Raw genomic sequence first — 23609 nt, 5'->3', positions numbered from 1 at the left:
ATAGTTGGAGGACTTTTTTACTTGACTTCAACCTGAGAATAATTATTATATTTGTTTAATCCATTTATCATTTGGTACTGTTCTGTCATTTTATGCTTCTTTGTGGCTAATTCTCCCCTATGTCTCCCATTCTTTGATCTTGTTCAAGTGTTCTTAGTTGTTGTCTTTGGCTAGTGGTTTGGGCGGAAATTTTAATTTTTTAACATTGAGGTTACCATTAAACTAAAAAATTGACTTTGTATTTTTCTAAGTTAAAAGTAAAATAGGATCTATTGACACTGCCTACATAAAACTAGAAATTTAGCATGCTTTTATGTCTTCTCTACCTTGCAACTCGTTTCCCAATTTGGGTTAGAATAATCTGGAATTTAATGTTTAAATTATTAAACATTTCATCTTTTCAGTTTTATGTGGACATTAACACTGAGATTTATTATCAGTGTGGATTAGCATTATCAGATTAACTACAATTATTAACACATTTATTCAGCTTGAAAAGTTTTATTGCTCAAATTTTGTTTCCTTAACACTTTTCCATTTGTTTTAATTGTTTGGGCAGCAGGAATACTATGGCAAAACATCTCATGGTTTCTAGTTTCCCAATGCTTTCAAAATGCCCCTCATGGATTTGGAGAGTTCATGTTTTATGAATCCAGCTTCCTCAATGGAGAAAACAAAACTTGAGCTCCCAGACTCGATACACATGTGACGTAGCCTCTGCCAATCATGTCCACTCCAGCAAGACTTCAGTCCGCAAATGAGCTGCGTGAGGAAGATGTACCACATGTAATCTTGTTTTACAGTGGGTATGGTGTCAGAAGGTTCTGGCGTTTAGGGGAAGCAAGTGGATCTTTACTGAAGCAGTTTCACAGATGGTTGGGTATCTTTTCTGCTGTGGGGCTTCTGAGAATGATTTTCTGGCCCTCATACAGATCCCGTGAGCTACCTAGCATTCGTTAAATGAACGTCTTATCTTTTAGAGGTCTTGTTAACAGGTGTAAGGATCCTAAGTGATACAAGTATTTCAGATAAATTAAATGTTAATTCGGCTGGTTTCAAAATTCTTAGGTAATATTCCCATTCCCTTCCAAATACTGCACATATTATTCTATTGTTTTTCTCTTTTTTGGCATTTAGCATTGCAGAGAAATGTTACCAATCTAATTTTTTCTTTTTCTTTTTTGTAGGCAGCCTATTCCTCTCTCCTCACAAATGTTTTTTAGAGTTTTCTCTATCTTTGAAATTAAAAAAAACTAAGGTATGTCTAAATGTGGTTTTCTGTTATTTTCAAGTTAACTCAGCCTAATGCTACAAGATATTTCAGTTCTAGCACTCAATCACCAACCAGAAATTTCCTTTGTGACTCTTATTTCAAATTGGTTGGCTCAGTTCCCCGCCCCCCCCCCCCCCCCCAGCCCCTTAAGCCAGGCAAGTCTTTGGTCACTAGCTGGTTGATGATGAGTCTCTCCTGGCGCAAGTATCCACCTCTGGTACAAATAGCCATGGTCAGGGTACATGGGCTGTGTACATGATTCAGTGGTCAACAGTTGGGCTAAGTGCTTAGATTCCAAAAGGTGGTGTAGGTACCATTTAGCATCATTGTCAATAGTTACTTTTCACTAATGTTGCTTTATATTCAATGGTCACCTTCACTAGTATACACCATGATGAGTATTTTTAATTAAAAAAAGTAACAATCACATAACTTAAGTGAATAGTCACAAATGTAGAGAAAGAGTTATCCTGAATATCAGAGGAAAGAAAGTGTATTTAGCACCAAAAACAATACAATACATGTAGAACATACAGGTTGAAAGAAGCATCAATGGTCTAACAAAAACCAGAATATAATTTTATAGACCACAGGACAGAGTTAGGAGAATGGCAGGAAAATGATGTGGTCTGTACAGGAGTTAAAGTCCATACTTTTTTAACACTACAAAGTAGTATTTTAAAGTCAACATAGTATGAGGGAATTAGACGTTAAAAAATAATTTATATTCTCTATTTCAGATACTTTTGAAAAATTATTTGGTAAATTTTAATAATATGACTACTCAAATATTCTTCAGCTCTTGGCAACTTACCTTTTGCATTTCTGGCACTCTGTTCTTTTCGTATTTTAGATACAAAAACACTACGTGATAACCTGAATTCAGATAATAGTGCAGCTGGCTCCCATCCTCAGCAAAAGCCTCATCCCTTGCCTTAACCTTGGGTAACACAACCCATATTTTATGGGAAAACTTTTTTTTTACTTACATTGCTATTTGTTTCTTTTGGGCTTACCCTTCATTTCATTATTTCCCTCTCATTAACGCCCCATTTAGTACTCAGGTAATTTGGAAATTTTATTCTCCAATAGCAATTTGCCACAGTTAATTGGCTGTTAATCACTCCCACAGTATATTAGCAAGTCAGGCACATTATCTTTTCATGTAAAATAATTGTCCTTAACTTCAAACTTCCCTTTTCATAGTCTGTCCCAATCTTACTGCAAATCCAAATTATGTACTTGCTGAAATTTGCCTTTTCAATAACTTTGTTCCAAAGGGAACATAAGCCAATTTCTCAGAAATAATTATTGTGTTTAGAATTAATTCATGTCTGCTAAATTTGTCTATTATTGGGAGTGGAGATGGACGGGCTATATCAGATTTTATAGCTTAGCATTCATGCCTAAAGCAGGGGAAAGTTTATTTGTTGGAATACTTTGTCAGATTAAAAGGTCCGGTTGAGAGGAATAGCTAGAACTGAAGGCAATCACTCAAGGAGCTTTATCGTAACTTAGTCACTTGATCTCAAAGTATGGTTCCCAGACCAGCAGCATCAAGCAACACCTGACCCCTTCTTAGAATCGCAAATTCTTGGGCCCTGTTCAGAATGAGCCATTTCGGGGTGTGGCTCTGCTGAGTCTTAATAAGCACTTCTGGTGACTCAGATGCAGTCCAGTTTGAAACCCACCGCCTTGGGAGTTGTTTGCTGCAGTGGGAAGCTAGATGGGGCACTGCCCCCTGCTTCTCTCAACAGGTATCATAACTCTTACTCTCTACACTGCGCTGTTACCATTTTCAACAAGCATATACTGGGGCCATCTGGCCTATCAGTTATGGCAGCACACTGCAAACTTCTAGAAGTAGAATTGAAGGTTGCCCCTTTCCTAATTCAGAGCTTTGGTTCAAACTGGAGAGTCTCATATAGCAACTTTTTCCTCCACAGGCAATGTCGATTGACAGGACCATCTGACAGTAGGTGTTGCTTACAGTACTTCCTGAGCTTTCTGGCAGGTGGAAGACATCTTTTTTTTTTTTTTTTCGTTCCCAGCATTGATAGTTTTTTTTTTTTTTAATTTTTCTTCCTTGAAAAAGGCAATTTTTTATTCTAATTGATTTACATCCCATCTCTTTCCATAAAAGTACTTGAAGTGCTCATAAAAACTGGCATGCAGTAGTTCAGAAAAATAGAAAATCAGGACTAAAAGAGCAAGGAAATATGACCTATATGTGCGTATCCCTGTTGGAGAAGGCAGCCTTTGAAAAATACATCAACTATTATTATTATTCACAAATGATCGATTCATTTAGATAAAATGACAAAAATTTAAATGTAGATATATTCCAAAGATCAGTAAATTGAAGTGTTTGCAAAGTGGTACAGTGGAAAGAGTATGGGCTTTAGAGGATTTACTGGCATTGATAAACACATGTAAGGGGTACATAACCACATGTGATTTCAGGGGCATCAAGCAGATGTGCTTACTCCTTCTCAACCACTTTTCCCAGTATCCCCACTGTACCTAAATATCTTTTCTCTTCCCCCAAAGCAGAATGCATGAATTTTATCACTAAAGTAAATTTTCATTTATTATGTGAGCATTTATCATTTTCACCCTCTGATCATTCAGGACAAATTCTGGGAAGATAAAATATGTTAATATGTGTATTAGTTATCTTCCTTCATGAAGGAGGCTCTCCCTGCTCTGTGAAGAAGGGGGCAATGGCACATGTACCCCATAACTCTACCCACCAGAAACAGTATTCCTTAACAGGCAGAGGTTTTTAAATTGTCTTTTGAATCTCAAAGTGGTGTTAAACCTTTGAAGTTCCATGTGATTTGCATTTTCTGAGCATGGCAAAATGCTGATTACAATCAGCTGCTGGAATTTTGCCCCAACATATAGGGTGATAAAAAGTGTTCATTCCAGACCCAGTAGCAACAGAGGGTAGATGGAGGGACAAGACAGTTACACTGCAAGACAGGCATGGAAGAGACTACTTATACCTAAGAATAATCAATAAAGTTTTCAAGTAAAGAGACTATTAAGAAAAAAGAAATACTCTATGTGGGCCTATTATGTTCAACATCCAGTCCTGTGCTAGGTAGTGCACATTGCTATTCCATGAATCTGTTTTAAATCAACCCCAGTGGAGTAAGAAAAAATATTAAACACCAGGAGTGCTAAGCTAATCTCATATAAGAATAGTAAGTTTCAGGAATGGTTAAGTGCCAATGCATGGAATGGTTAAATGTCAACAGTTAGCTTCAATTGTTTTTATTACAGTAAGAGGAATTTTACTCTTAATGCATAGAATTTGAAGAAAAAATTTATATAAGCTTTTAAAAGAGGCCTTTTTAACAATTATTAATACAAACATGAAATAAGACCCTTCAAACAAATACCAATTTCAGTAACAGTTTACATACAGCAATAATTTATTCTGAAATGTTCATTTAGTTTCTGTTGAGACACGATTCATGTCTCATTAATAAAAGAGCAGCCATCTCACCTCAAATACCAGAATATACAACAAGTTACAGCATAGCAAAATTCTACCTACTTTCAGATAAAATCTAGTTCAGGTAAAATAGTTTCATTCAATGTTTTACAGTTACACAGATTTTTTGATTTTTTTGTTTGTTTTGAGCACAAAATAGTGTAAATTGTTACACTGTAGCTATCTATATGCACATAATTTGACCACAGAACTGTTAATCATTACTTCTGAAATTGAACCGTCAGTTTCACTCATGCAGTAAAGCAAAGCAGGCTGGGTAAACTTGTTCATCGGGAACCATATTACTGTGAATTTCACAGCCACATGATTAATTATAATGTTAGATGGATTCACAAGGACTAAAACAGAATGATTTTTTGCATAAATACCAATTTCTCCCTGATGTAAGTTTAGTCAGTTTATAATCTAGAAATGATTGAGAACAGCAATATATCATATCCTCTATCTGTAGTGTTCATTATTTTAAGACAAGCAATAATTAAAGTATGATGGGATGGGATGCTACTTAAATACATGTAAAACATACTGTACAAATATACTTGGCTTTACCATTTTTTTCCTAACTATCAAGAGTGCCTCCCAAAATATGACCAGTGAAGACAAAGTATACTATCAAATATGGCTTCCAGAACAAAAACTCTCTAACAATCAAACCTATTTACAAAATTTTTCAGTCTTTTAAAGTTTCATCTGAAACAAGATTTCTACATAGCAGTTGTAATTAACACATAATTTTCTTAGTTTCATCATTCCAGCTCTTTTAAACAGATGTCACAAGGTAAGACCCAGAATGGCGCTTAGGACTTTGAGTTCCACTGGATTCTGTGCTGTCAGTTTTTGAATCTCGTTTCTTCGTGTTGTTGTTCACTGGTGTCGGGATCTGAGATGGCCGAGCTGAAGTGCTATCTGCGCTGCTTTTCCTAGGGCTTGGATTGTAGTTAAACGGAGTCACTCTGGCAGCAACAGTCCCACTAGGTGAACTGTGCTTGCTTGAACTGCTAGAACTGAAAGGGGTACGCTCAGCTATGGAACTTTCATTAGTCTCTGACACAGGGACAGGGTTACTTTGTCCCGGTTTAGCCTCAGTTCCTTTTTGGTCTGGGGCATCTACCTGAATAAAGGAGTTCAGGCGGTTTTCCAAACCCATGGTGCGTATGGGAGCATTGCCGTTACCCACATTTTGTTTTCCCTGATTATCTTTTGAATCTTTAGCGTTTGGATTTCCCTTTTCTGAAACAGTGTCAATCACAGGGGGAGTATTTCCTGTTGGGGATCTTCCAGTTCTAGGGTTGTTGATGGGACAGTCCTCAATTCTCACCCAAACATCCTCTGTTTTAGAAACAGCAGGTGCCATTTGATAAATCAGAGTCTTTGATTCAGCACCATTTGCAGCACCTGAGGAAGTGGTCTGAGAGGTACTATTTGTGGGAGAAATCTCATTTTCTTTTATTTTTCTCCATGTTCCTTTTGTGGATACTTGGTTTTCTTTAGTTTGTTTGGTTCCTGAAATAGAGTTCACATGTTTTTCATCTTCACTTTTTGCTTTTTCACTGGATTCTGATGAAGCAGAAAGAATTGAGGATGAACTTCCAGTTCTTCTCCAAGTGCTTACTCGTGGAAGGGATGATGAATGTTTGCTGTGCTCACGTTTCCAGGTTCCTGACCTATTAATTGGAAGTCTAGAAGGACTTTCAGAATGGGAGCGTGCTATATCATGGCGCTTTGCTGGTCTTCCATCATTATACTCTATGGTGGGACTGAGATTAGGTGGGAGTTTTCGCCATCCACCAGACTGAACAGATGAATGTGTGGACAGAGACATATCAGGAAGGGAAGGACTTAAAACTGGAGTCTGTGCCTGGGACCTAGTGGGAGAATCTGGTCTAGAAGATGGAGAAAGAGATTCAAATGAAGCAGATTCCTCCAATTTTCTCCTTAGGGTTGGGCTTGGAGCTTCTTTGATGAAAGTTGACTGGCGTACTAATACGGGTCTCTCTGACCTATCAGATTCACTTCCACTTGATTTAGTTGAGGACATTCTAGAAAGTTCTACCTTTTTATTGGATCCATTCCCATTATTCATCTGATTTAGTCCTTTGGAGGCAGACTCACTTCTTGGGATACTGCTGCCATTCTTGGATAAACCCGTTTGCTTGGTAAGGTTCTGCTGGCTCATCTGTCTGCCTGGAGATGTGTATGACATCTTCCCAGAACCTGAGGACTTAGTTGAAGCAGTACTAGGGGATGAAGTCCTTGGCAACTGGGATAATTTATTAGGAGGGCTTATTCCATTTCGACCAGGAGAAATTGAGTTCCGCCCCGGAGACTGCATGGGTCTACTTAATGGTTGTTGGGCAGGTCTTGAAGGAGTGGAATCTCTAGATCCTGATCTAGAAGACCCTTTATTTGCTCCAGCTGGTTGGGATGTCTGCCTGGTAACAGGGCTTAATTCTGACTTCACAGATGGCTTGGTTCCTCTAGGAGAAGTGGTGGCTGGCTGACCTTCACTAGGGCTTTTGGAGGCTGGAGTCTTAAGGGGTGGGCCTTTTTTAGAAACCGGACTTGTACTTGAAGAGCTATTTCGAACTCCTGGAATATGAATCATTGTCCTGCCCCGAGAGATTGAAGGCATGTTTGTTTGAAGAGGCTGTTTTATTTGGCTTGAAATTTCTGAATTAGAACGAACTTTTCCGGTAATTAAACTTCTATAAACTTTTTTTCCTCCTTTGATTCCTTTATTTTCAGATTCTATCTTTTTAGTTTCCAATGTACTCTTCTCCCCAGGTTTTAGAATTCGTGGGCCCTTATTACTTGTAAAGGGTTTTTCCTCTTGATCAGGTGTAAGATGAAATGGTGATCCCAGGGAGATCCCTGATTTCAGTGAAAGGATGGAGTCTGAGTCAGATGATGCCTGTCTAGATAAACATGCAGCAGCAGCAGCTTGATGTAAACTACTTACTATGGAATTTGCACCTTCCTGAATAGCTTTCCAATCAAAATTTTCTGAATCCGGGGATAAACCATGTTCTGAATCTGGTCTCTGTATATCTTTCAAATCAAGTGTCAAATCTTCTGCCAATATGCCACTCATATTTCTGGGACTATGCTTTTCATTATCACCCTTGAGTCTTGAAGGCTTTTTCTTTTTTGGCATTGCAGAACTTATACATTCCTGCAACAGGTCATCTTCAGAATCAATACTAAGAGAACTGAGAGAACTATTTCGTGAGAAACAAACAGGGGTATCTTCAACATGAAATGATTTAGGAGCATAACCTGATGCCTGAGGTTTACTGGGTTCTCCCTGTGAGTCAGGGGCCTCTGTCTCTTTGACAGGTTCACCTTCTTTGTTATTGTTGTTTTCTTGATCAATGTCACTAAGAGAACTTAAAGAGGAATTTCGAGAAAAGCACACCGGAGTATTTTCAATAGCAAAATTTTGTAATTTCTCATCAGTTGCTGCTCCCCTGTCTGGTATGTCTTTGGATGACTGTGGAAAAGTGGATTGCTTCTGCAGCATGGGTTTAGACTGACCTCGATTTATTGGATGTTTTGTAACAGCTTGTGTCTTATTAGCTGATTGTTGGCTAGAGGTTAGTTCTGTGTGGCTGGTAACTTTAGCTTCTGATTCTTTATTTTCTTTCCCCTTTCTTAATTCAGCCTTTTCTCTAGAAAGGTCAACATCATCATCATCAAAATCTAGAGAACTCAAAGAATCATTTCGTGAAAAACAGTATGGAGTTCCTTCAATGGGAGTGTAATGATGAGGTGAATCAAAAGTAAAACTTCCTCTGACTCGATCTTCATTATTTGGTAGCTTATCATTGAAGTCCTTGGAATTATTTTTCAAGTTCTGTTTCTTTGAATCTTTGTTGTCTGAGAAAGTTCTTTCAGCATTTAAATTATTTTTTGAGTCTGTGTTTTTTCTTACACGTGTCCTATATTCAGTATTTTGTGGTATAGGTTTTACTGGTGAAGTAGGTTTCTTTTTCTTACCATCTAACTGATTTTTGTTAGCTCCAGATGAAGACATAGATGCTTGTTGGACCTGGTCCATTATCTTCTTCACACGGAAAGGCTTGTGACTTTTTCCTTTGGGCATAGCAGAGTTAATGCATTCTGCAAGAATATCACCTTCTTCTGTTTTATTGTCATCCAGTTCAGATATCGTTGCAGATGGGGTTTTTATTCTTTGAGCCTCATCTGTACTTCTGCCTTCTGTAGGAATGGTATCTCGTTTTTCAAATTCACCGGACTGTGCTCCTGCTCTAACCCCTTCTCCAGCAGCTAACTCATTTGGAGGAGATTCTATTGTTAGATCACTTAAAGATGTAGCTGTGGAAAAGTTTATAGGTGTCCCTTCTACACAATACACCCGTGGCATATCATCTCCTGGTGTAAAACTAACATGTTTTTGTGCCTGTAACCTGTTTTGTGATGGAAGAAGTTTATACACAGGGAGTTGACTTGGTTTCCTTGCCACAGGTGGAGGTAATTTTGGAGCAGTCTGGGCTGGTTTTTTGGCTTTACGTGAAGATTTTGTTGGCATGGCAGAAATAATACATTCTTCTAATATTTCAATATCATCATCATCTGAGTCATCTAACAGATCTTTTTCAGAATCAGTACGTTTTTCTGCTTCTTTTACCTGGCTTTCATTTGCTTCTTCAGGCTGCTCAGATTCGGTTTCATTCCCATTGTCATTTTCCTGAACTGGAGGCATTATTCTTAATTCCACATCTTTCTGTATAAATGGCTCATCGAGGCTCAGAGCACTCAGGCTAGATGAACAAGAAAATCCATCTGGAGTACTTTCTGTGGCAAAATGTAAGAGAGTATCAGCATCTGGAAGCACCTGGACTCTCTGTACTGCAGCATTTACAGCAGCTTGCTTCGGTCCACTCTCTCTCTTTTCCGCAGTAGGGGCTTTGTTTTTAGGTACCTCTCGCTTACTCTGAACTGTCTGAGGAGGAGGAGGAGGAGGAGGGGTTTTACTTCTGCTTGGTGGCATGGTTTGTCCAGGGCTATCTGGAAGGTCACTGGGGCTTATAATGCCACTTACCATTCCACTGCAGGGTTCACTCTGAACGGAGCTGGCAATCGAGCGACTCTCAAAACTATCAAGTGAACTGACAGAAGTGCATCTGCTAAACATGAGTGGAGTCTCCTGAACGTAGTGCTCTGGTGGACTTTTAGGGGTCTGAGCACCACTTTTTGATGGAGATTTAGCCCCTGAAGAAAATTCAACAGCTTTATGCCTGGTCGATTCTGCAGATAAACCAGAAGCCTGAAGTCTGCTGGATTTGGTTCTAATGTGCTGTGACACTGTTGGAACTTCACTCACAGACTCTTCTGTTGATCTAGTCCCACTGTTTTCTTTTATTTCTGCTATTTGTAGAGTATTAGCAGAATCTGTTTCCTGTGTTGTCTGATCACATCCTATTTCATCTTCGGCCGATGACAAAGATGATAGTGAACTGCAACGTGAGAAACATATTGGAGTATCCTCTACACAGTAAGTCTGTATTGTTTCTTGGTTGATAGAAGGAACTTTGCAGGAGGTGGCTTTTGGGGTCTGACCATTTCTGCTTTGTGTGGAACTTGGATGGTGCTGATTCTGCCTCTTGGCATTAGATGAAGGTGTGGATGTATTCTCACTGCTTGAAGAGATGTGTTCAGTTTTAGTGCTTTGTCCAGATGAACTCTTTGAGAATGAAAATGGTGGTTTCTGTGAGGCAGGAATGTCTGTGGCATATTTTAAACTATAATCGATAGGTTGATCCACATGATGTTTCTCTTCATTATACTTTATGCTATAATTTGTTGGTCTCTCTTCTTCTTCATGCTGCTCTTCCTCGGAGTAACGTTCACTATAGTTGGTTGGCTTATCATCTTCATAGTCATCTTCCTGACACAAAGACTGGTTTACATTTTGATTAATTCCATGATTGGAACTTACTCGATTTGTTTCTGAACCATTGGCTCCTCTTGACCTATATGGGGAAACACATTCCTGCTGTCCAAAATGTGGCTGAAACTTGAGATGTTTATCATCAGTGCTCTCAGTATATACGGGGTAAGTTGTGCTTTGACTTCTTGATTGTCTTTGCTCACTCTGTTTTATTTCATCTTCTATTATATGTTTGGGTCTTGCCCATCTTTCATTCTGTGAAGGGCTTTGCCTTCCGGAGTTCAACTGCTCATCTGAGTATTTAAGACTATAATTTATTGGTGTATCTAGTTCTCCATCATTATCATCCATATGATTTGCGCTGTGTATTTTATGGGCTAGGTCAGCTGGATACTGACCATAGCTGCAAAATTTACTTTCATCATCTTCAGAATAGGATTCAATGGAAGGCTTCATCTGACCTCTTTTACCATAACCATCACTACTACTGACACTATTTAAACTATCATTTGAAGATCTCTTATATTCCAATTTGGCATAAGGCATAGGACATGTCCTATTTGAATTTTCTGACTTAGTGAAGTTGTAAGTGTTTGCATGTGTGTGGGCAGTGGAGCTTCTTCTTAGTGCATTCCTCTCATCTGTCCCACAATGTAACTCGCCGGTAGACCCAGAACTTCTGTCTTCCTGGGAGGTGTGAATGGCTGATACTTCTTCCATGACTTTGGCAATCTGGGCTGCAGTGGTGGAAATCTGCAAACCTCGCTTTGAAGAAGTGCCTGGATTTTCTGTTGCTGGGTGGTAGTTGCCTAGGCTAATTCCTCGTTCTCTCTCCAAACTTCTATCTTTTTCAGAACGAGAACTGTCTAAACTTCCTCTTGATGAAGAGGAGCTGGGCAACACTGTAGTATTTAAATATGGTGAAAGGACAGTCATGTTTCCAGTATTAAAATTGTCTGATCTATTATCATCATGTCGATTGGTGTCAAAAACATAGTCACCATAAAGATTTGGCTTGTGTCGTTGCTTACTACGATGAGATGCCTTGGGACTTAAATTGTCAATATTGTCAAAAGTTTCTGATAAATGCTGAGCATCTAATTCTGCTTCTAGGGCTTTTTGTTTCCTGACATGAAGAGATGGCAAGCTTGAACCAGGAGACATTATATTGGCATCCTTATACTTTGCAGGTCTATTTGCCATGAGATTCCTTAAAGCTGCAGCGCTTCCCATAGCAATCATTTTGTGCTTTGAATGAATGAGGTTCTTGAGCATGCTGACTGCCCCCATGTCCCATAATGCTTCCTGGTCTTTAGGATTTCTTGCTGAGAGATTCCACAAGGTTCCACATGCATTACTGACTATTGTCAAACTGTGAGATTTCAAGTGTTGTAATAAGGTTTGCAGGCAGTTGTTCTCTCTTAGGATTTGCCTGAAATAAAAAGAAGAGATCCCAAAATTAAGGTAAAAATCTGCTTATTATAACAATAAATAAAAGGTTAGAAAACAAATTTAAATCTAAAGATAACTACTAAAACTGATTAATAGGCATAATAAAACTGCACCAAATTATACTACAAATTTCAAGCATTTCACATCTCCATTTGTTCCTAGTTCATTTAATGTTTATTGTTTAAAAATACTCATCTGTCAGACTAAAAGAAGTGTTAATTTTAACACATTCTGTATTTCCTATTCTGACCCAATAGCCTTTAAAATTTTTGCCTGAGCAGACACATCTGCCTTGTTTATATGGTCATAGAGTTCCCCAATAAATGTATCATGAAATCTTATGCTAAACAGGGACTTTGTGGTAACTTAATCTATTGATGGGTGCCACAGTGTCGACTAATAAGACGTGGTGGAAGACGTGGAAGAATCGATCGATGGATCTTTATATAGTCATAAAGCTGTAAGCTTTATGTAAGCTCCTAGGCCGGCAAACTGACATTTTAGAATAACCTCTATGTCCCTGGATTGAGTCTGTGGTACTGCCATCCCCCTTACAAATGTGCTGTCAAACTGTGCACGTAGTTTGTTATTTCTAATGGAAGGTTTTGGAAATTTAAAGGTAACTTTAAAACAAAGGTTGAGAGTCCCAAAGATTGACAACTTTGGGACTTGAAAGAGCTATAGCTTGTTTAATGCACGGTAAACTGAAGTTTAATGACAGCATGTTCAACTTTAGAGGGCTTTAAAATTGATTGGCAAGGGTGTGCAGTGAGCCTTAACATGACAGTTCTCTCAGCAGTCCAGCAAACAGCTGAGTGCTTACTGAATTTAAGAGGTCTTCTTTGCATAGCAGAAAGGGCTATAAGGCTTGTTAGTCTGTGCATCAAAAACCTAAAGAGAAGATGTTCACATTCTTTACAAGTACTGTTACTAAAAGCACCTCCTGGACTTTCTGAAAATGGGAAGCAATACTGGATAATAAATAAATAAATATGCTGTGAAAGACACCCATATTTTTGTTGACAAAATACAGAGCCTAAGTTCTGAAAATGTGTGCCTTGTATCTCAGATACTTTCTTAGGTTTCACAGCCCTAGTTAGATAAATGGTTGTTGGTTAAATGACATTATGATTATTAAGACACCGTTAGAAAGACATGAACTACTGTGTTCTCTGGATTATACACCTAAGTTTTGTTCTTTATAAACCTTATACTCCTTTATGCCATACTAACATATACAATGAGATTTTGTTCTTTGTAGTATTTGTAACTTTTTTTTCCCTACGTATGGGTTCTACCTTTTAAGTGTCATTTATTTACTTGTACACATCTTTGTGATACTATAAACTTTTGTTAGAATAAATACAATTCGGCTTAGAACCTGCACAATTAAACAAAACACTACTTACAACTGGGTCTTTTTAAGGGTAAGAATTCTACACTAATTCATTTAAAAGTAATATAAAACTTACCTGTGGTCCTCATTTGTAGCTATCAAGCTGGACACGTTCCGTAATATTCCACCTCCACTTTCAATAATGGCTAAAGTATTTGTCTGGCTTCGGTAAGTGAGAGTGCCAACCAGAAATGCAAGCGCACCATCTACAGCACATATATCAGCTTTATTCTCAGTGCAATGTGCTGACAAATTCCATAAGGCACTCAATACGCTTTTGAGGGTTGATTCCTATTAAGAAACAGAACATGTGTCATCTAATTAGAGTTGGAATGTGCCTCTTCCAACTTCTGTATTTATTTCTATTAAGTTGTTAATTTTTTTAATTTAATTTTTTTAAAGAGAGAAAGTGTGAGCAGGGGACAGGGGCAGAGGAGAGAAAGAGAGAATCCCAAGCAGGCTCCACACTCTGTGCAGAGCCTGACGTGGGGCTTGATCCCCTGACCCTGGGATCATGACCTGAGCAGAAATCAAGAGTTGGACACTCAACCGACTGGGCCACCCCAGCACACCTTGAGTAAGTTGTCATTATTATTGCACAACTCCCCTGCTACTTGCCCCTCATGGGCAAAGTATTAGGAACTCTTCATTTAGGACAACTTTCATAAAATACCAAATGGAACTTAAGTGATGTCCCCATAGAACAAGCAGAACACAATACTAAACTAATGACCTTTATGAACTTTATTCTATGTGTTTAGATGGTACACACATATCTTGCAAGAGCTCATATTAAATTTTTTAACGCTTATTTACTTTTGAGAGAGAGAGAGACAGAGAAACAGAGTGTGAGCAGGTAAGAGGCAGAGAGAAGGGGACACAGAATCTGAAGCAGGCTCCAGGCTCTGAGTTGACAGCACAGAGCCTGACGCAGGGCTCGAACTCATGGACTGTGAGATCATGACCTGAGCTGAAGTCGGATGCTTTACCGACTAAGTCACCCAGGCAACCCTGACAAGAGCTCATATTAGACTATGAGACGGAATTGGTGTGCATTCTGAAAAGATGACATTTCATGATAACAAAACCCAGAAAAAACCCTCTATATACTGACATAGAAAGATGTTTAAGATTTAATATTAAATAAAAACAGCAAGTTGTATATAACAAACATATCAATGCTCTAAATTTCCTGGTATCTTATTGTAATCCACTGCCAGCCCCAAGCAACTACTGATCTGTTTCTGTCATTATAGATTATTGCATGTGTCAATGGTTCATTAAAAAACATTTTTTTAAATGTTTATTTTTGAGAGAGAGAGTGAGAGAGCACGAGCAGGGGAGGGACAGAGAGAGAAGGAGACACAGAATCTGAAGCAGGCTCCAGGCTCTGAGCTGTCAGCACAGAGCCCAGCGCGGGGCCCGAGAGGTCATGACCTGAGCCAAAGTCGGATGCTTAACCAAATGAGCCACCCAGGTACCCCAATAGTTCATTTTTTAAATAGCCAAATAGTATTCCATTGTGGACATTCCATAACTTCTTTACCCATTCACCTGTTGATATACTTTAGAGTTATGTCTAGTTTTTGGCTATCAAAATTGCTCACAACATCTGTGTTTAAGATTTTGTGTGAACAGAGGTTGTTTCTCTTTGGTAAACACTTAGAACTTGAATGGCTGGGTTGTATGGCTGGTATATGTTTAACTTTAAAACACTGCCAAATGTTCTTCAAAGTGGTATATACCATTTTACATTCCCACCAGCAGTGTATGAGAATTCCAGCTGCTTAACATCCTAGACAACACTTGGTTAATCTTTTACATTTTAACCAATATAATATATGTAATGGTATCTCACTAGTTTTAATTTATATTTTCCTCAGGACTAATGATGTTGAGTATCTTTTTAAATGCTTCTTGGCCATTTGTATATGTTCCTCCCTGTAAGAAATACAAGTGTTCTGCTATTTCAAGAGCGTTTTAATGGTATTTTTTATGCAGACCCTAAGTATATTTGAATATTATTGTTATAACCAGTTTTTTAATTGAATACTTTTCTTATTTCTAATTATATTTCAGTTGATTTTCTTGGGTTTTCCTGGTATAATTTCACAAAAATACATACACAAATAAATAAACAAAACCCCCAAATTCTTTATCTTCTCAGAAAAGGACATTTTGAAGAAAAATAATGCAGGCTGTGGGTCCAGGGGGAATGGTTGGGTGAAAGGAAGCCTGCTTAGTCCCAGATTTCAAGTTTAAGCTTTTCTTTTTAAATTAGCTTAGTTTATGAAGTAGATATGCCATCTGGTGATATTTCCTTTTGTAAACAAACTATTATTTGAGGAATTCCTTGCCCTTGGGTCTTATCACCTCTTGATAGGGTGACTGTCAAAACTGAGGACTCTGGAGAGCATAGAGTAACACTAACACTACGTACACAGTGATTCTCCACTGGGGATGATTCTTTCCCTTTGCCCCTCTGGGGCACATCTGGTAATATCTGGAGACATTTTTGACTGTCATGACTGAGGGGAAGTGTATTGGTATCTAATGGACAAAGGCCAAATATGCTGCAAAACACCATACAAGGCACAGGTCAGTCCCTTAAAACAAACAATTATCAGGTCCAAGATGCCAACAGTGTCAAATCCGAAAAACCCTGATTTACCCTAGGACACTTTGTACAATCTTTTCCATCTTAATACTTTAGTAGGAGTTTAGAGCAGTCTAAGAATAAGAACTGATGAGATAAGCGGGTCACGAATTAAGGAATCTCAGTGATGGGAAAAAGTAACCAAAGATGAAAATCCGAATGAGAATATTAAATGTTTTCAAAGGTACCTTTTTAACTTCCAAAGCACATTCCATTAATGCTTTCACACTTCCAACTTCACGCAATGTCTTTTTACTATTTACATCTGCTCGCCAAGACAAATTCCTCAAAACACTTGCAATAACCTGCAAATGAAATCAATTTTAGAATAATTTGAATATAAAATAATTTATAGTTTTGTTCTCTTTTAGAGTGAGAGAGCAGGAGTGCCAGTGGGGGAGAGGGGCGGGAAGGGGGAGGGGGAGGGGAGAGGGAGAGAGGGAGAGAGGGAGAGAAGGGGAGAGAGAGAGAGAGAGAGAGAGAGAGAGAGAGAGAGAGAGAGAGAATCTTAAGCAGGCTCCATGCTCAGCTCAGAGCCCAACCTGGGGCTTGATCCATGACCCTCAAGAGCCAGGATGTTCAATTAACTGAGCCACCCAGGTGCCTCTATAGTTGTTTTGTTTTTAATGCTTTTTTTTTTGGTTTGTTTTTAAAGTATTTATTTATTTATTTATTTATTTATTTATTTATTTATTTATATTTTATTTATTTTATTTTTTTCAATGTATGAAGTTTATTGTCAAATTGGTTTCCATACAACACCCAGTGCTCATCCCAGAAGGTGCCCTCAATACCCATCACCCACCCTCCCCTCCCTCCCACCCCCCATCAACCCTCAGTTTGTTCTCAGTTTTTAAGAGTCTCTTATGCTTTGGCTCTCTTCCACTCTAACCGCTTTTGTTTTTAAAGTTTTTAAAAATATTTATTTTTGAGAGAGAGACAGAATGCAAGTGGGGGAGGGGCAGAGAGAGAGGGAAGACATAGAATCTGAAGTAGGCTCCAGGCTCTGAGCTGTCAGCACAGGGTCCAATGCGGGGCTTGAACCCACAAACTACAAGATCATGACCTGAGCCGAAGTCGGGTGCTTAACCACCTGAGCCACCTAGGCGCCCCTTAATGCTACTGTTAAGAGTAGAAATCTACTAATAAAGAAATTCCTCCTAAATGCTAATATGGTGCCAAAAGGAATTCCTACAATATAATTATTTTCCTTTATTCTGGTATTAATGTAACCATAATTGAAACATGAGACACTAAATATTGAGCCAAAGCTTAAATTAATCTAAATCATGATATTAACCCACAAATACCCCCAAAAAACATTTGTGATTCTAACTAGTACCTGCTGTAAGTCTTCACTTTCAGATTTTAGTTGGGCCACAAGTGCTCTCATGCAGCCTTTCATAGAGCAGAGTGTAGCCTGTAAAATTAGAAATGGAACAGAGGGTCAGTAACAAGGCAAAATGAAGCTGTGCTTTATTTTTGTCTAATAAAATCCAGTTTTAACGGTCTCATTTTAATCATCCTAATATTTTACCCATAAAGGATGTAAAACCAGATTACATAAGTCTTTTGCTATCAGTTCTTCTCTTAGTATACTGGAGAAATAAAATGAATAAATGATAAGAAATAATAAGCAAAGGGTTTTAAAGTAAAGTCTCTTATTTGGACGGAACCAATATATGTGTACACTTGCATATGTCATCAGGATTTTCAGATTTTTGCTCTCATTCCTAGGAACAGTATTTTAAATGCAATTACATAAATCCACTACTGTGTTCCATGTTTTGCCTTTGTTTAGGCGTAAGACAATGTAATGAGTAAGAATATGCAGTGGTGTGTGAAGTTCAGGTTTTTTTATTAGTGAATGTCTAATGAGGAAAGGAAAAAAAATTAGTGAAAGGTAGTTTGTATGAAACTAACTCATACCAGAGAGATCTTAAGAAACGGATCTTCTAAAACATACCTTGTTGGCTACATCTCCAAAAGTCAAGTTTGTCAAAGCCATTCCAGCATATCGTCTTAATGTAATACTGTAGTGGTCATTAGTTAGCCCATACATTTCACAATCCACCTGCAATAATTCTGCAATGGCCTGTAGTCCCCCTAATTTCAAAAGGGCAAGAGGAAAAAGACAATAATCTAAAATAAAACAAGTAATACCAAATTTAAAAACTAATTACTAGGAAAAAATCTCAAAGAATGAGAATATATGGTTTAAGTATGTCTTTAGAACTACAAGCTACAAAAACTGTTATAAAGAACTTTTGTGAAATACACTCATAAAATACAAATGATAATTACTCCATTTTCTGCCAGTTTTCTCCACCCTTCAAACCCTTTCATTAGTGAAGTGAGCAATTATACTCTATTTACTACACACACTGTATCTTCTCATTGATGAAGAAGGCTACTTTCTAACACTAGATCTTCCTGCATGAAGGCAGAAAAAGGTAACTTATTTTTATTATTAGAACTTTACAAACATTCTTCAATGTTATACACTATGGCCTAATTAATGTTTTTGGTTTGCCAAAGAATTATCCTTAGGAATCCTGAGATTTCTAAATAAAACGGCATGAAGCAAAGCTTTTTTTTTTTTTTTTTATGAAAAAGAATTATCTGTTCAACTTATTAATAAGTTCTATAAAACTACATATATATATATTTAAAAAATTTTCTTACTTTTCTTTGATACTTTCAAGTGTCAAATACCAACTACACTAGAATTGAGTATTTTTTTCTCTGTGATTCCCACCACTGGGTATGCTCGACCCACAATGGTCAACACTAGGAAGGCAAGGAGTAAAATGAAGGAAAAGGAAAGGGAAAGACATAAAGGAAGGGGTAGTAACAAAACAGAACAAAATAAAAAAGGTAAAGCAAAATGGTGAGCAGGTGAATAAAAATAAAAATGCATATGGAGGCTATTCAAAATATTATTCATCATCAATGTTAATCATCATGGGACTAGGGATGTTGTTTTGTCACAGAGAAGTGGCTTAAAAAAAGGAGGATGAATATAAACAGGCAATTCTTAGAAATTCTAAGTCTTAACAGTCAGGTTATTAATCTGAAAGAGAACCTGTACATTTAGTATTTTTGTAAATGATTTAGAAGGGTCAGTATGTAGAGGAATCTGCAAGTTTGTAGAAGTTCTAACTGGAGTCAAGAATTCCAAGCCAGGGGAATTAACTGTAGGAAGGCTGGTGCAAATCTTTATGGCTAGCAGTAATAACAGATGAGTTTGAACATAGATAAGTGAAAAGTAATTTGGTTAAGGAAAATCCAAACCATATTTAGGAAGGTTTTCCTCCAACCACCCATGATGATGGAAAAATACATAGCCAGTGAACAAAATACCGTCACTATCTTTATGGAGCTTATAGATTAGAGGAAAGGCAGACACTGAACAATTAATTAAGGTAAAATGGACTGTGAAGAAGCACAGGTCAAGGTAATAGGTGGATTTAACTTAGACTGGGAGGATCGAGAAAAAGGCTGAGGAAATAAAGTTTAAGACTTAAAGGATGAATGAGTATCTAAAAAGGCTGGGACAGGAATAATACAAAAGCATTTTAGGCAGATGAAACAGTAAGTGCAAGAGCCCCTGAACCTTAAATTAGCAACAAGGAGAAGGTCACAAGATGAGGCTATAAAAATGGGTGGAGACATCATGCAAGACTTTATATGTCACACCAAGGATTTCAGACAGGAGGAGTAATTAAATGTGTGCTCTAAACAGACTCCTATGGTTGCAAGGTGCATAATGGATTACAATTGGACGTGTGGAGACAAATAAGACAAAGAACTGCAGAACAGAAGAGACGACAGTGGCTTGAACTGGAGATGAAAAGGAGAGCAGTGATGAGACAGATTTAAGAAGCAGAATGAAAGTACTCAGTTACTAAATGTAGGGGATAAGGAGGAGACAGTCATGGATGTCTCCCGAGATTGTCTCCTGAGCAACTGGGTTGGCTGGCATGCCATTTTCTGGGAAAAAGAACCCTGGAAGAGACAGAGATTTGGGGATGAAGGAGATAACAAATTCAGTTGGGGCAGTTGAGTTAAAAATGTCTGAAAAACCATCTAAATGAAGATGTCAGATGAATGATTTGATAATGTGTCTCAAACTCAGATTAAGATGTAAATCTGAAAAACACTGTAAATGAAGCCATGGACTGGAAGATACTGCCTAGGGAGAGACGAAGAAAACCTACAACAGAACTCTGAGGAATTTCTACCATTTAATACTTGAGTAAAGTATTAAGGAGCTTACTACTAGAAGGAGCCAGTAGAAGAAGTGAGAGTTCTGACTCAGGAAATGGAAATGGGAGTGACTGATGAATTGAACACTGTGGCCCTATATACTGATAAGATCACCAAGATGTTGAGCATTACAGGGCAGGCTATCAATACCAAAACAAAACATACTATGCTTTGTGACTATATGAAATCCTGCCTGCTGTATCAGTATCTGTGACACTTTCTTAAGAAAGTGAAATGATCTAATAAAGAAGGTCTCAAGAAGGCACTAAATGAACAAAGAGTTTTTCTGAACGGAAAAATTAAAAAACTCAGGACTGGATTCTGAAAACAATGATTAAAGAAGGATATTGTCAATATCAGCAACACCATGAAGAAAAAGGAACATTCAATAAATTTTAGGATATCAGATAAAAGAGAGAATCTTTTATGATTTCAGGCAAATGAAAAAAAAATTTCTGTAAATTTTAAGGCAATGAATATATATGTGAAAACTATAAATGGATTCACAAAAATATGATGTGAATTCATGACTGATAGAATAAAAAATAGATGCCCTAAGAAAACTTAGGCTTTTTCAAGGTAATGCAAAGATGATAAGCATAATTTTTTTCACATTCTGCTCAGTGTCTGTGTTTTAAAAAAGGGGTCCAGATGGACCAAATATAATCCAATGTGGTACCTCATAACCTTAAAGCTAATAGAGGACCAATGGTTTCAAAAGAAACCATTCAACAGAATCCTTAATTTAGATTTATATTAAAAAAAGATAATAGAAAGATGATTCTTAGTTTTAAAAGGTGTATTTTTTCCTTTTCCTTGGGTTTAGATATCACCACTAGCATGAAACGTCTCATTCTAAAATAAACATTAGGGACTCAACATAAATATTCTATATATTGGTGTTTCACAAAATTTCCTTATCATGAGAATCACCTGGGTCACTTATTACATGATTCCTGGGTACCCCCTCTGGAGATACTGCTTTACTAAGCCTGCTACAGGGCCAGGGAATCTATATGGTTTGACAAATACCTCTGGTGATTATTATGATCTAGTTTTGGAAATACTAATACAAATAAGCCATGAGTTCCTTGAAAGTCAGAACCATATCTTCATCATTTTTACCTCCAGGGCCTGGCATGGTTTCTAGGACAGAGTGGGCATTTAATCAATGTATATATCACTGATACTATAGTCTAAAACCTGTGATACTAATTGACGCAAACCTAAATGACCTGGGTAAGTTGTAGAATCTTCTATGTACAAATGACAGTCCCAGCAGATTGGGCTTTGGAATGTCCCTTCATCTATTTGGGACTTCTTTCCTCCTTATCCCTCACTATCAGATTACCTTGTGCTTAATTACTCCATCTCCGCACAATCCACAAACCTTGATCTTTCTTTTGCTTCGTACAAATTTAGAGGCTAGGAATGAGAAGAAGGTAACCCCCTGTGGCTCTGTGCCAACAGTCACACCCCCAGAGGCCCCATCCTGCTCCTCACCTGCAAGCCCCTGCCCTAGCTCCTGTGATGAAATGCCCCGGGTAGCCTTCCTACCTGAAGAAGGAAGAGGAACAAATACTGAGTCTAGGTTTTACTTTGAAATTCAGATGATCAATGTGTCAGTCCTAATCTACAGTTCATTGGAACACAGGGACGGACATTTACAGGAAAACCTTTGTAGTAGTTTAAAATTGGATTAGTTTTCTTGTTTATTCATGATTTTTATCCCCTTCCCATAATTACTAGCATTAAAAAAACACTCAAATGTAAAATTTTCACAAATGCTGAGATTGTAGTAAGGAGGGGCAAACTCATAAGACCACATTCAGTTCCGTGGGAGGCTGGGGGTGGGGGAAGGAAAGATAATCAGATGGGCCAACTGCAAGGGCCTGTGGGAAGAAAAGCATGGCTGGAGGACAGGCCTGAGCTCACAAAGTACACAGCCCCCCAAAGTGATGACTCTGAAGGAGACAACACTCATTTTTGGCCATTTAGGTTCTCTGTGTTTAAGAGTCTCATGACTTTGTGACTTTTAAGATAAATGATGAATGACAATGATGAGGGTGGTAGGAATACAAAGTGGGGGCTGGAGTGTAATGTAAAATAAACAGCATGAAAAGCAAGGGCACAGCTACACTAAGATGGGAACTCAGTGTACGGTTCTTGCTTGTGGCACGACTAGAGATCCAGTTCACATGAGATGGCTCAGCATGATGCAATTATAAATACCACATGTGCAAAATGAACCTAGAAATCAAAGAAAAACCGTTACATGAAAAATGGGGTGCACAAAAATGCAGGTTATAAAAGGTTTAGAGTGTGTGATAACACATACACAAAAGAGTAATCCTTCCAAAACTAGTGGAATATTTCTAACTTAAATTAGACCATAATGCTTTTCTTCATTAACCAGTTTCAGAGATATTATGCTGCTTATCATGAGAATCCAGCAAAGTGTTGGTAACCACGAAGATAAATGAGAATTTTAATAATAATTTCTTCTGGTGTCCATGAGAAGTGACTGAGTTCAAGAACAATCACTAGCTCCACATTTCAAAATAATTTAAATTACCCTCCTCATCAACTATCACATAGGGTCTACTATGGCAACAGGGGCAAGGAGTAGCCCAGTTAGTGGTTCTGCTAACTGCTGGCTAAGATTTTGAAAAGTCAAGTTAGTTTAAACAAGGTAGCAGTGCCTATCATTAAAAACCTTTTTTTTTTCCTCCGGAAACCAGAGTATAATCATTTCCTACAAGGAGGAAGCAGGTGGTAATAGAAACGTGTGGCATTATACTCCAACGATGATGAAAAATGTTGGTTTCTTCTACGGCATTAAGAAACATTTTTGTCTTACCAAGTTCATTCATTGCATGTCTATGTTCTTCATCAAATGAAAGTTTCATTAGAACACACACAGCAGGACAGATCTGATGTTCAACAGGAGCTGGCACTGAAAAATAAAATTGATACAAAACATAATGCTTTGTTTTCTCAAAAGCAATAATGTTTATTATACTTAATAAAAAAAAACAAGGCTAATATCCCTAATGCATAGTAGTTTAGTAGATCAACAAATATTTGCTGAATAGATGAATAAATACGACAAACATGGAAAAGAAAATA

General features: G+C 37.8%; 1 protein-coding gene across 13 annotated transcripts in view; it reads right to left on the bottom strand.

Annotated features, from left to right (window-relative positions):
• Positions 1-4536: 4536 nt before the first annotated feature.
• APC (APC regulator of WNT signaling pathway) overlaps positions 4537-23609 on the bottom strand; it is a 172994-nt gene continuing 153921 nt past the window's right edge. For 9 of the 13 annotated variants that reach the window (XM_053225736.1, XM_027035935.2, XM_027035984.2 and 6 more), the window contains 7 exons: positions 23341-23436; positions 21984-22037; positions 18178-18317; positions 17554-17631; positions 16400-16516; positions 13632-13846; positions 4537-12139 (listed from right to left, as the gene is read on the bottom strand). In XM_053225736.1, coding sequence (XP_053081711.1) covers positions 5557-12139; positions 13632-13846; positions 16400-16516; positions 17554-17631; positions 18178-18317; positions 21984-22037; positions 23341-23436 — 7283 coding nt within the window. In that variant the 3' untranslated portion in view covers positions 4537-5556. The remainder of the gene's footprint in view (positions 12140-13631; positions 13847-16399; positions 16517-17553; positions 17632-18177; positions 18318-21983; positions 22038-23340; positions 23437-23609) is intronic. The other 4 variants (XM_015070221.3, XM_027035992.2, XM_015070223.3 and 1 more) reach the window with 1 other exon arrangement.

Source organism: Acinonyx jubatus, chromosome A1, assembly GCF_027475565.1.
Source record: "Acinonyx jubatus isolate Ajub_Pintada_27869175 chromosome A1, VMU_Ajub_asm_v1.0, whole genome shotgun sequence".
Taxonomy (NCBI): domain Eukaryota; kingdom Metazoa; phylum Chordata; class Mammalia; order Carnivora; family Felidae; genus Acinonyx; species Acinonyx jubatus.
Note: the sequence above shows the minus strand (reverse complement) of the source record. Positions and strands in the feature narration are given on the sequence as shown.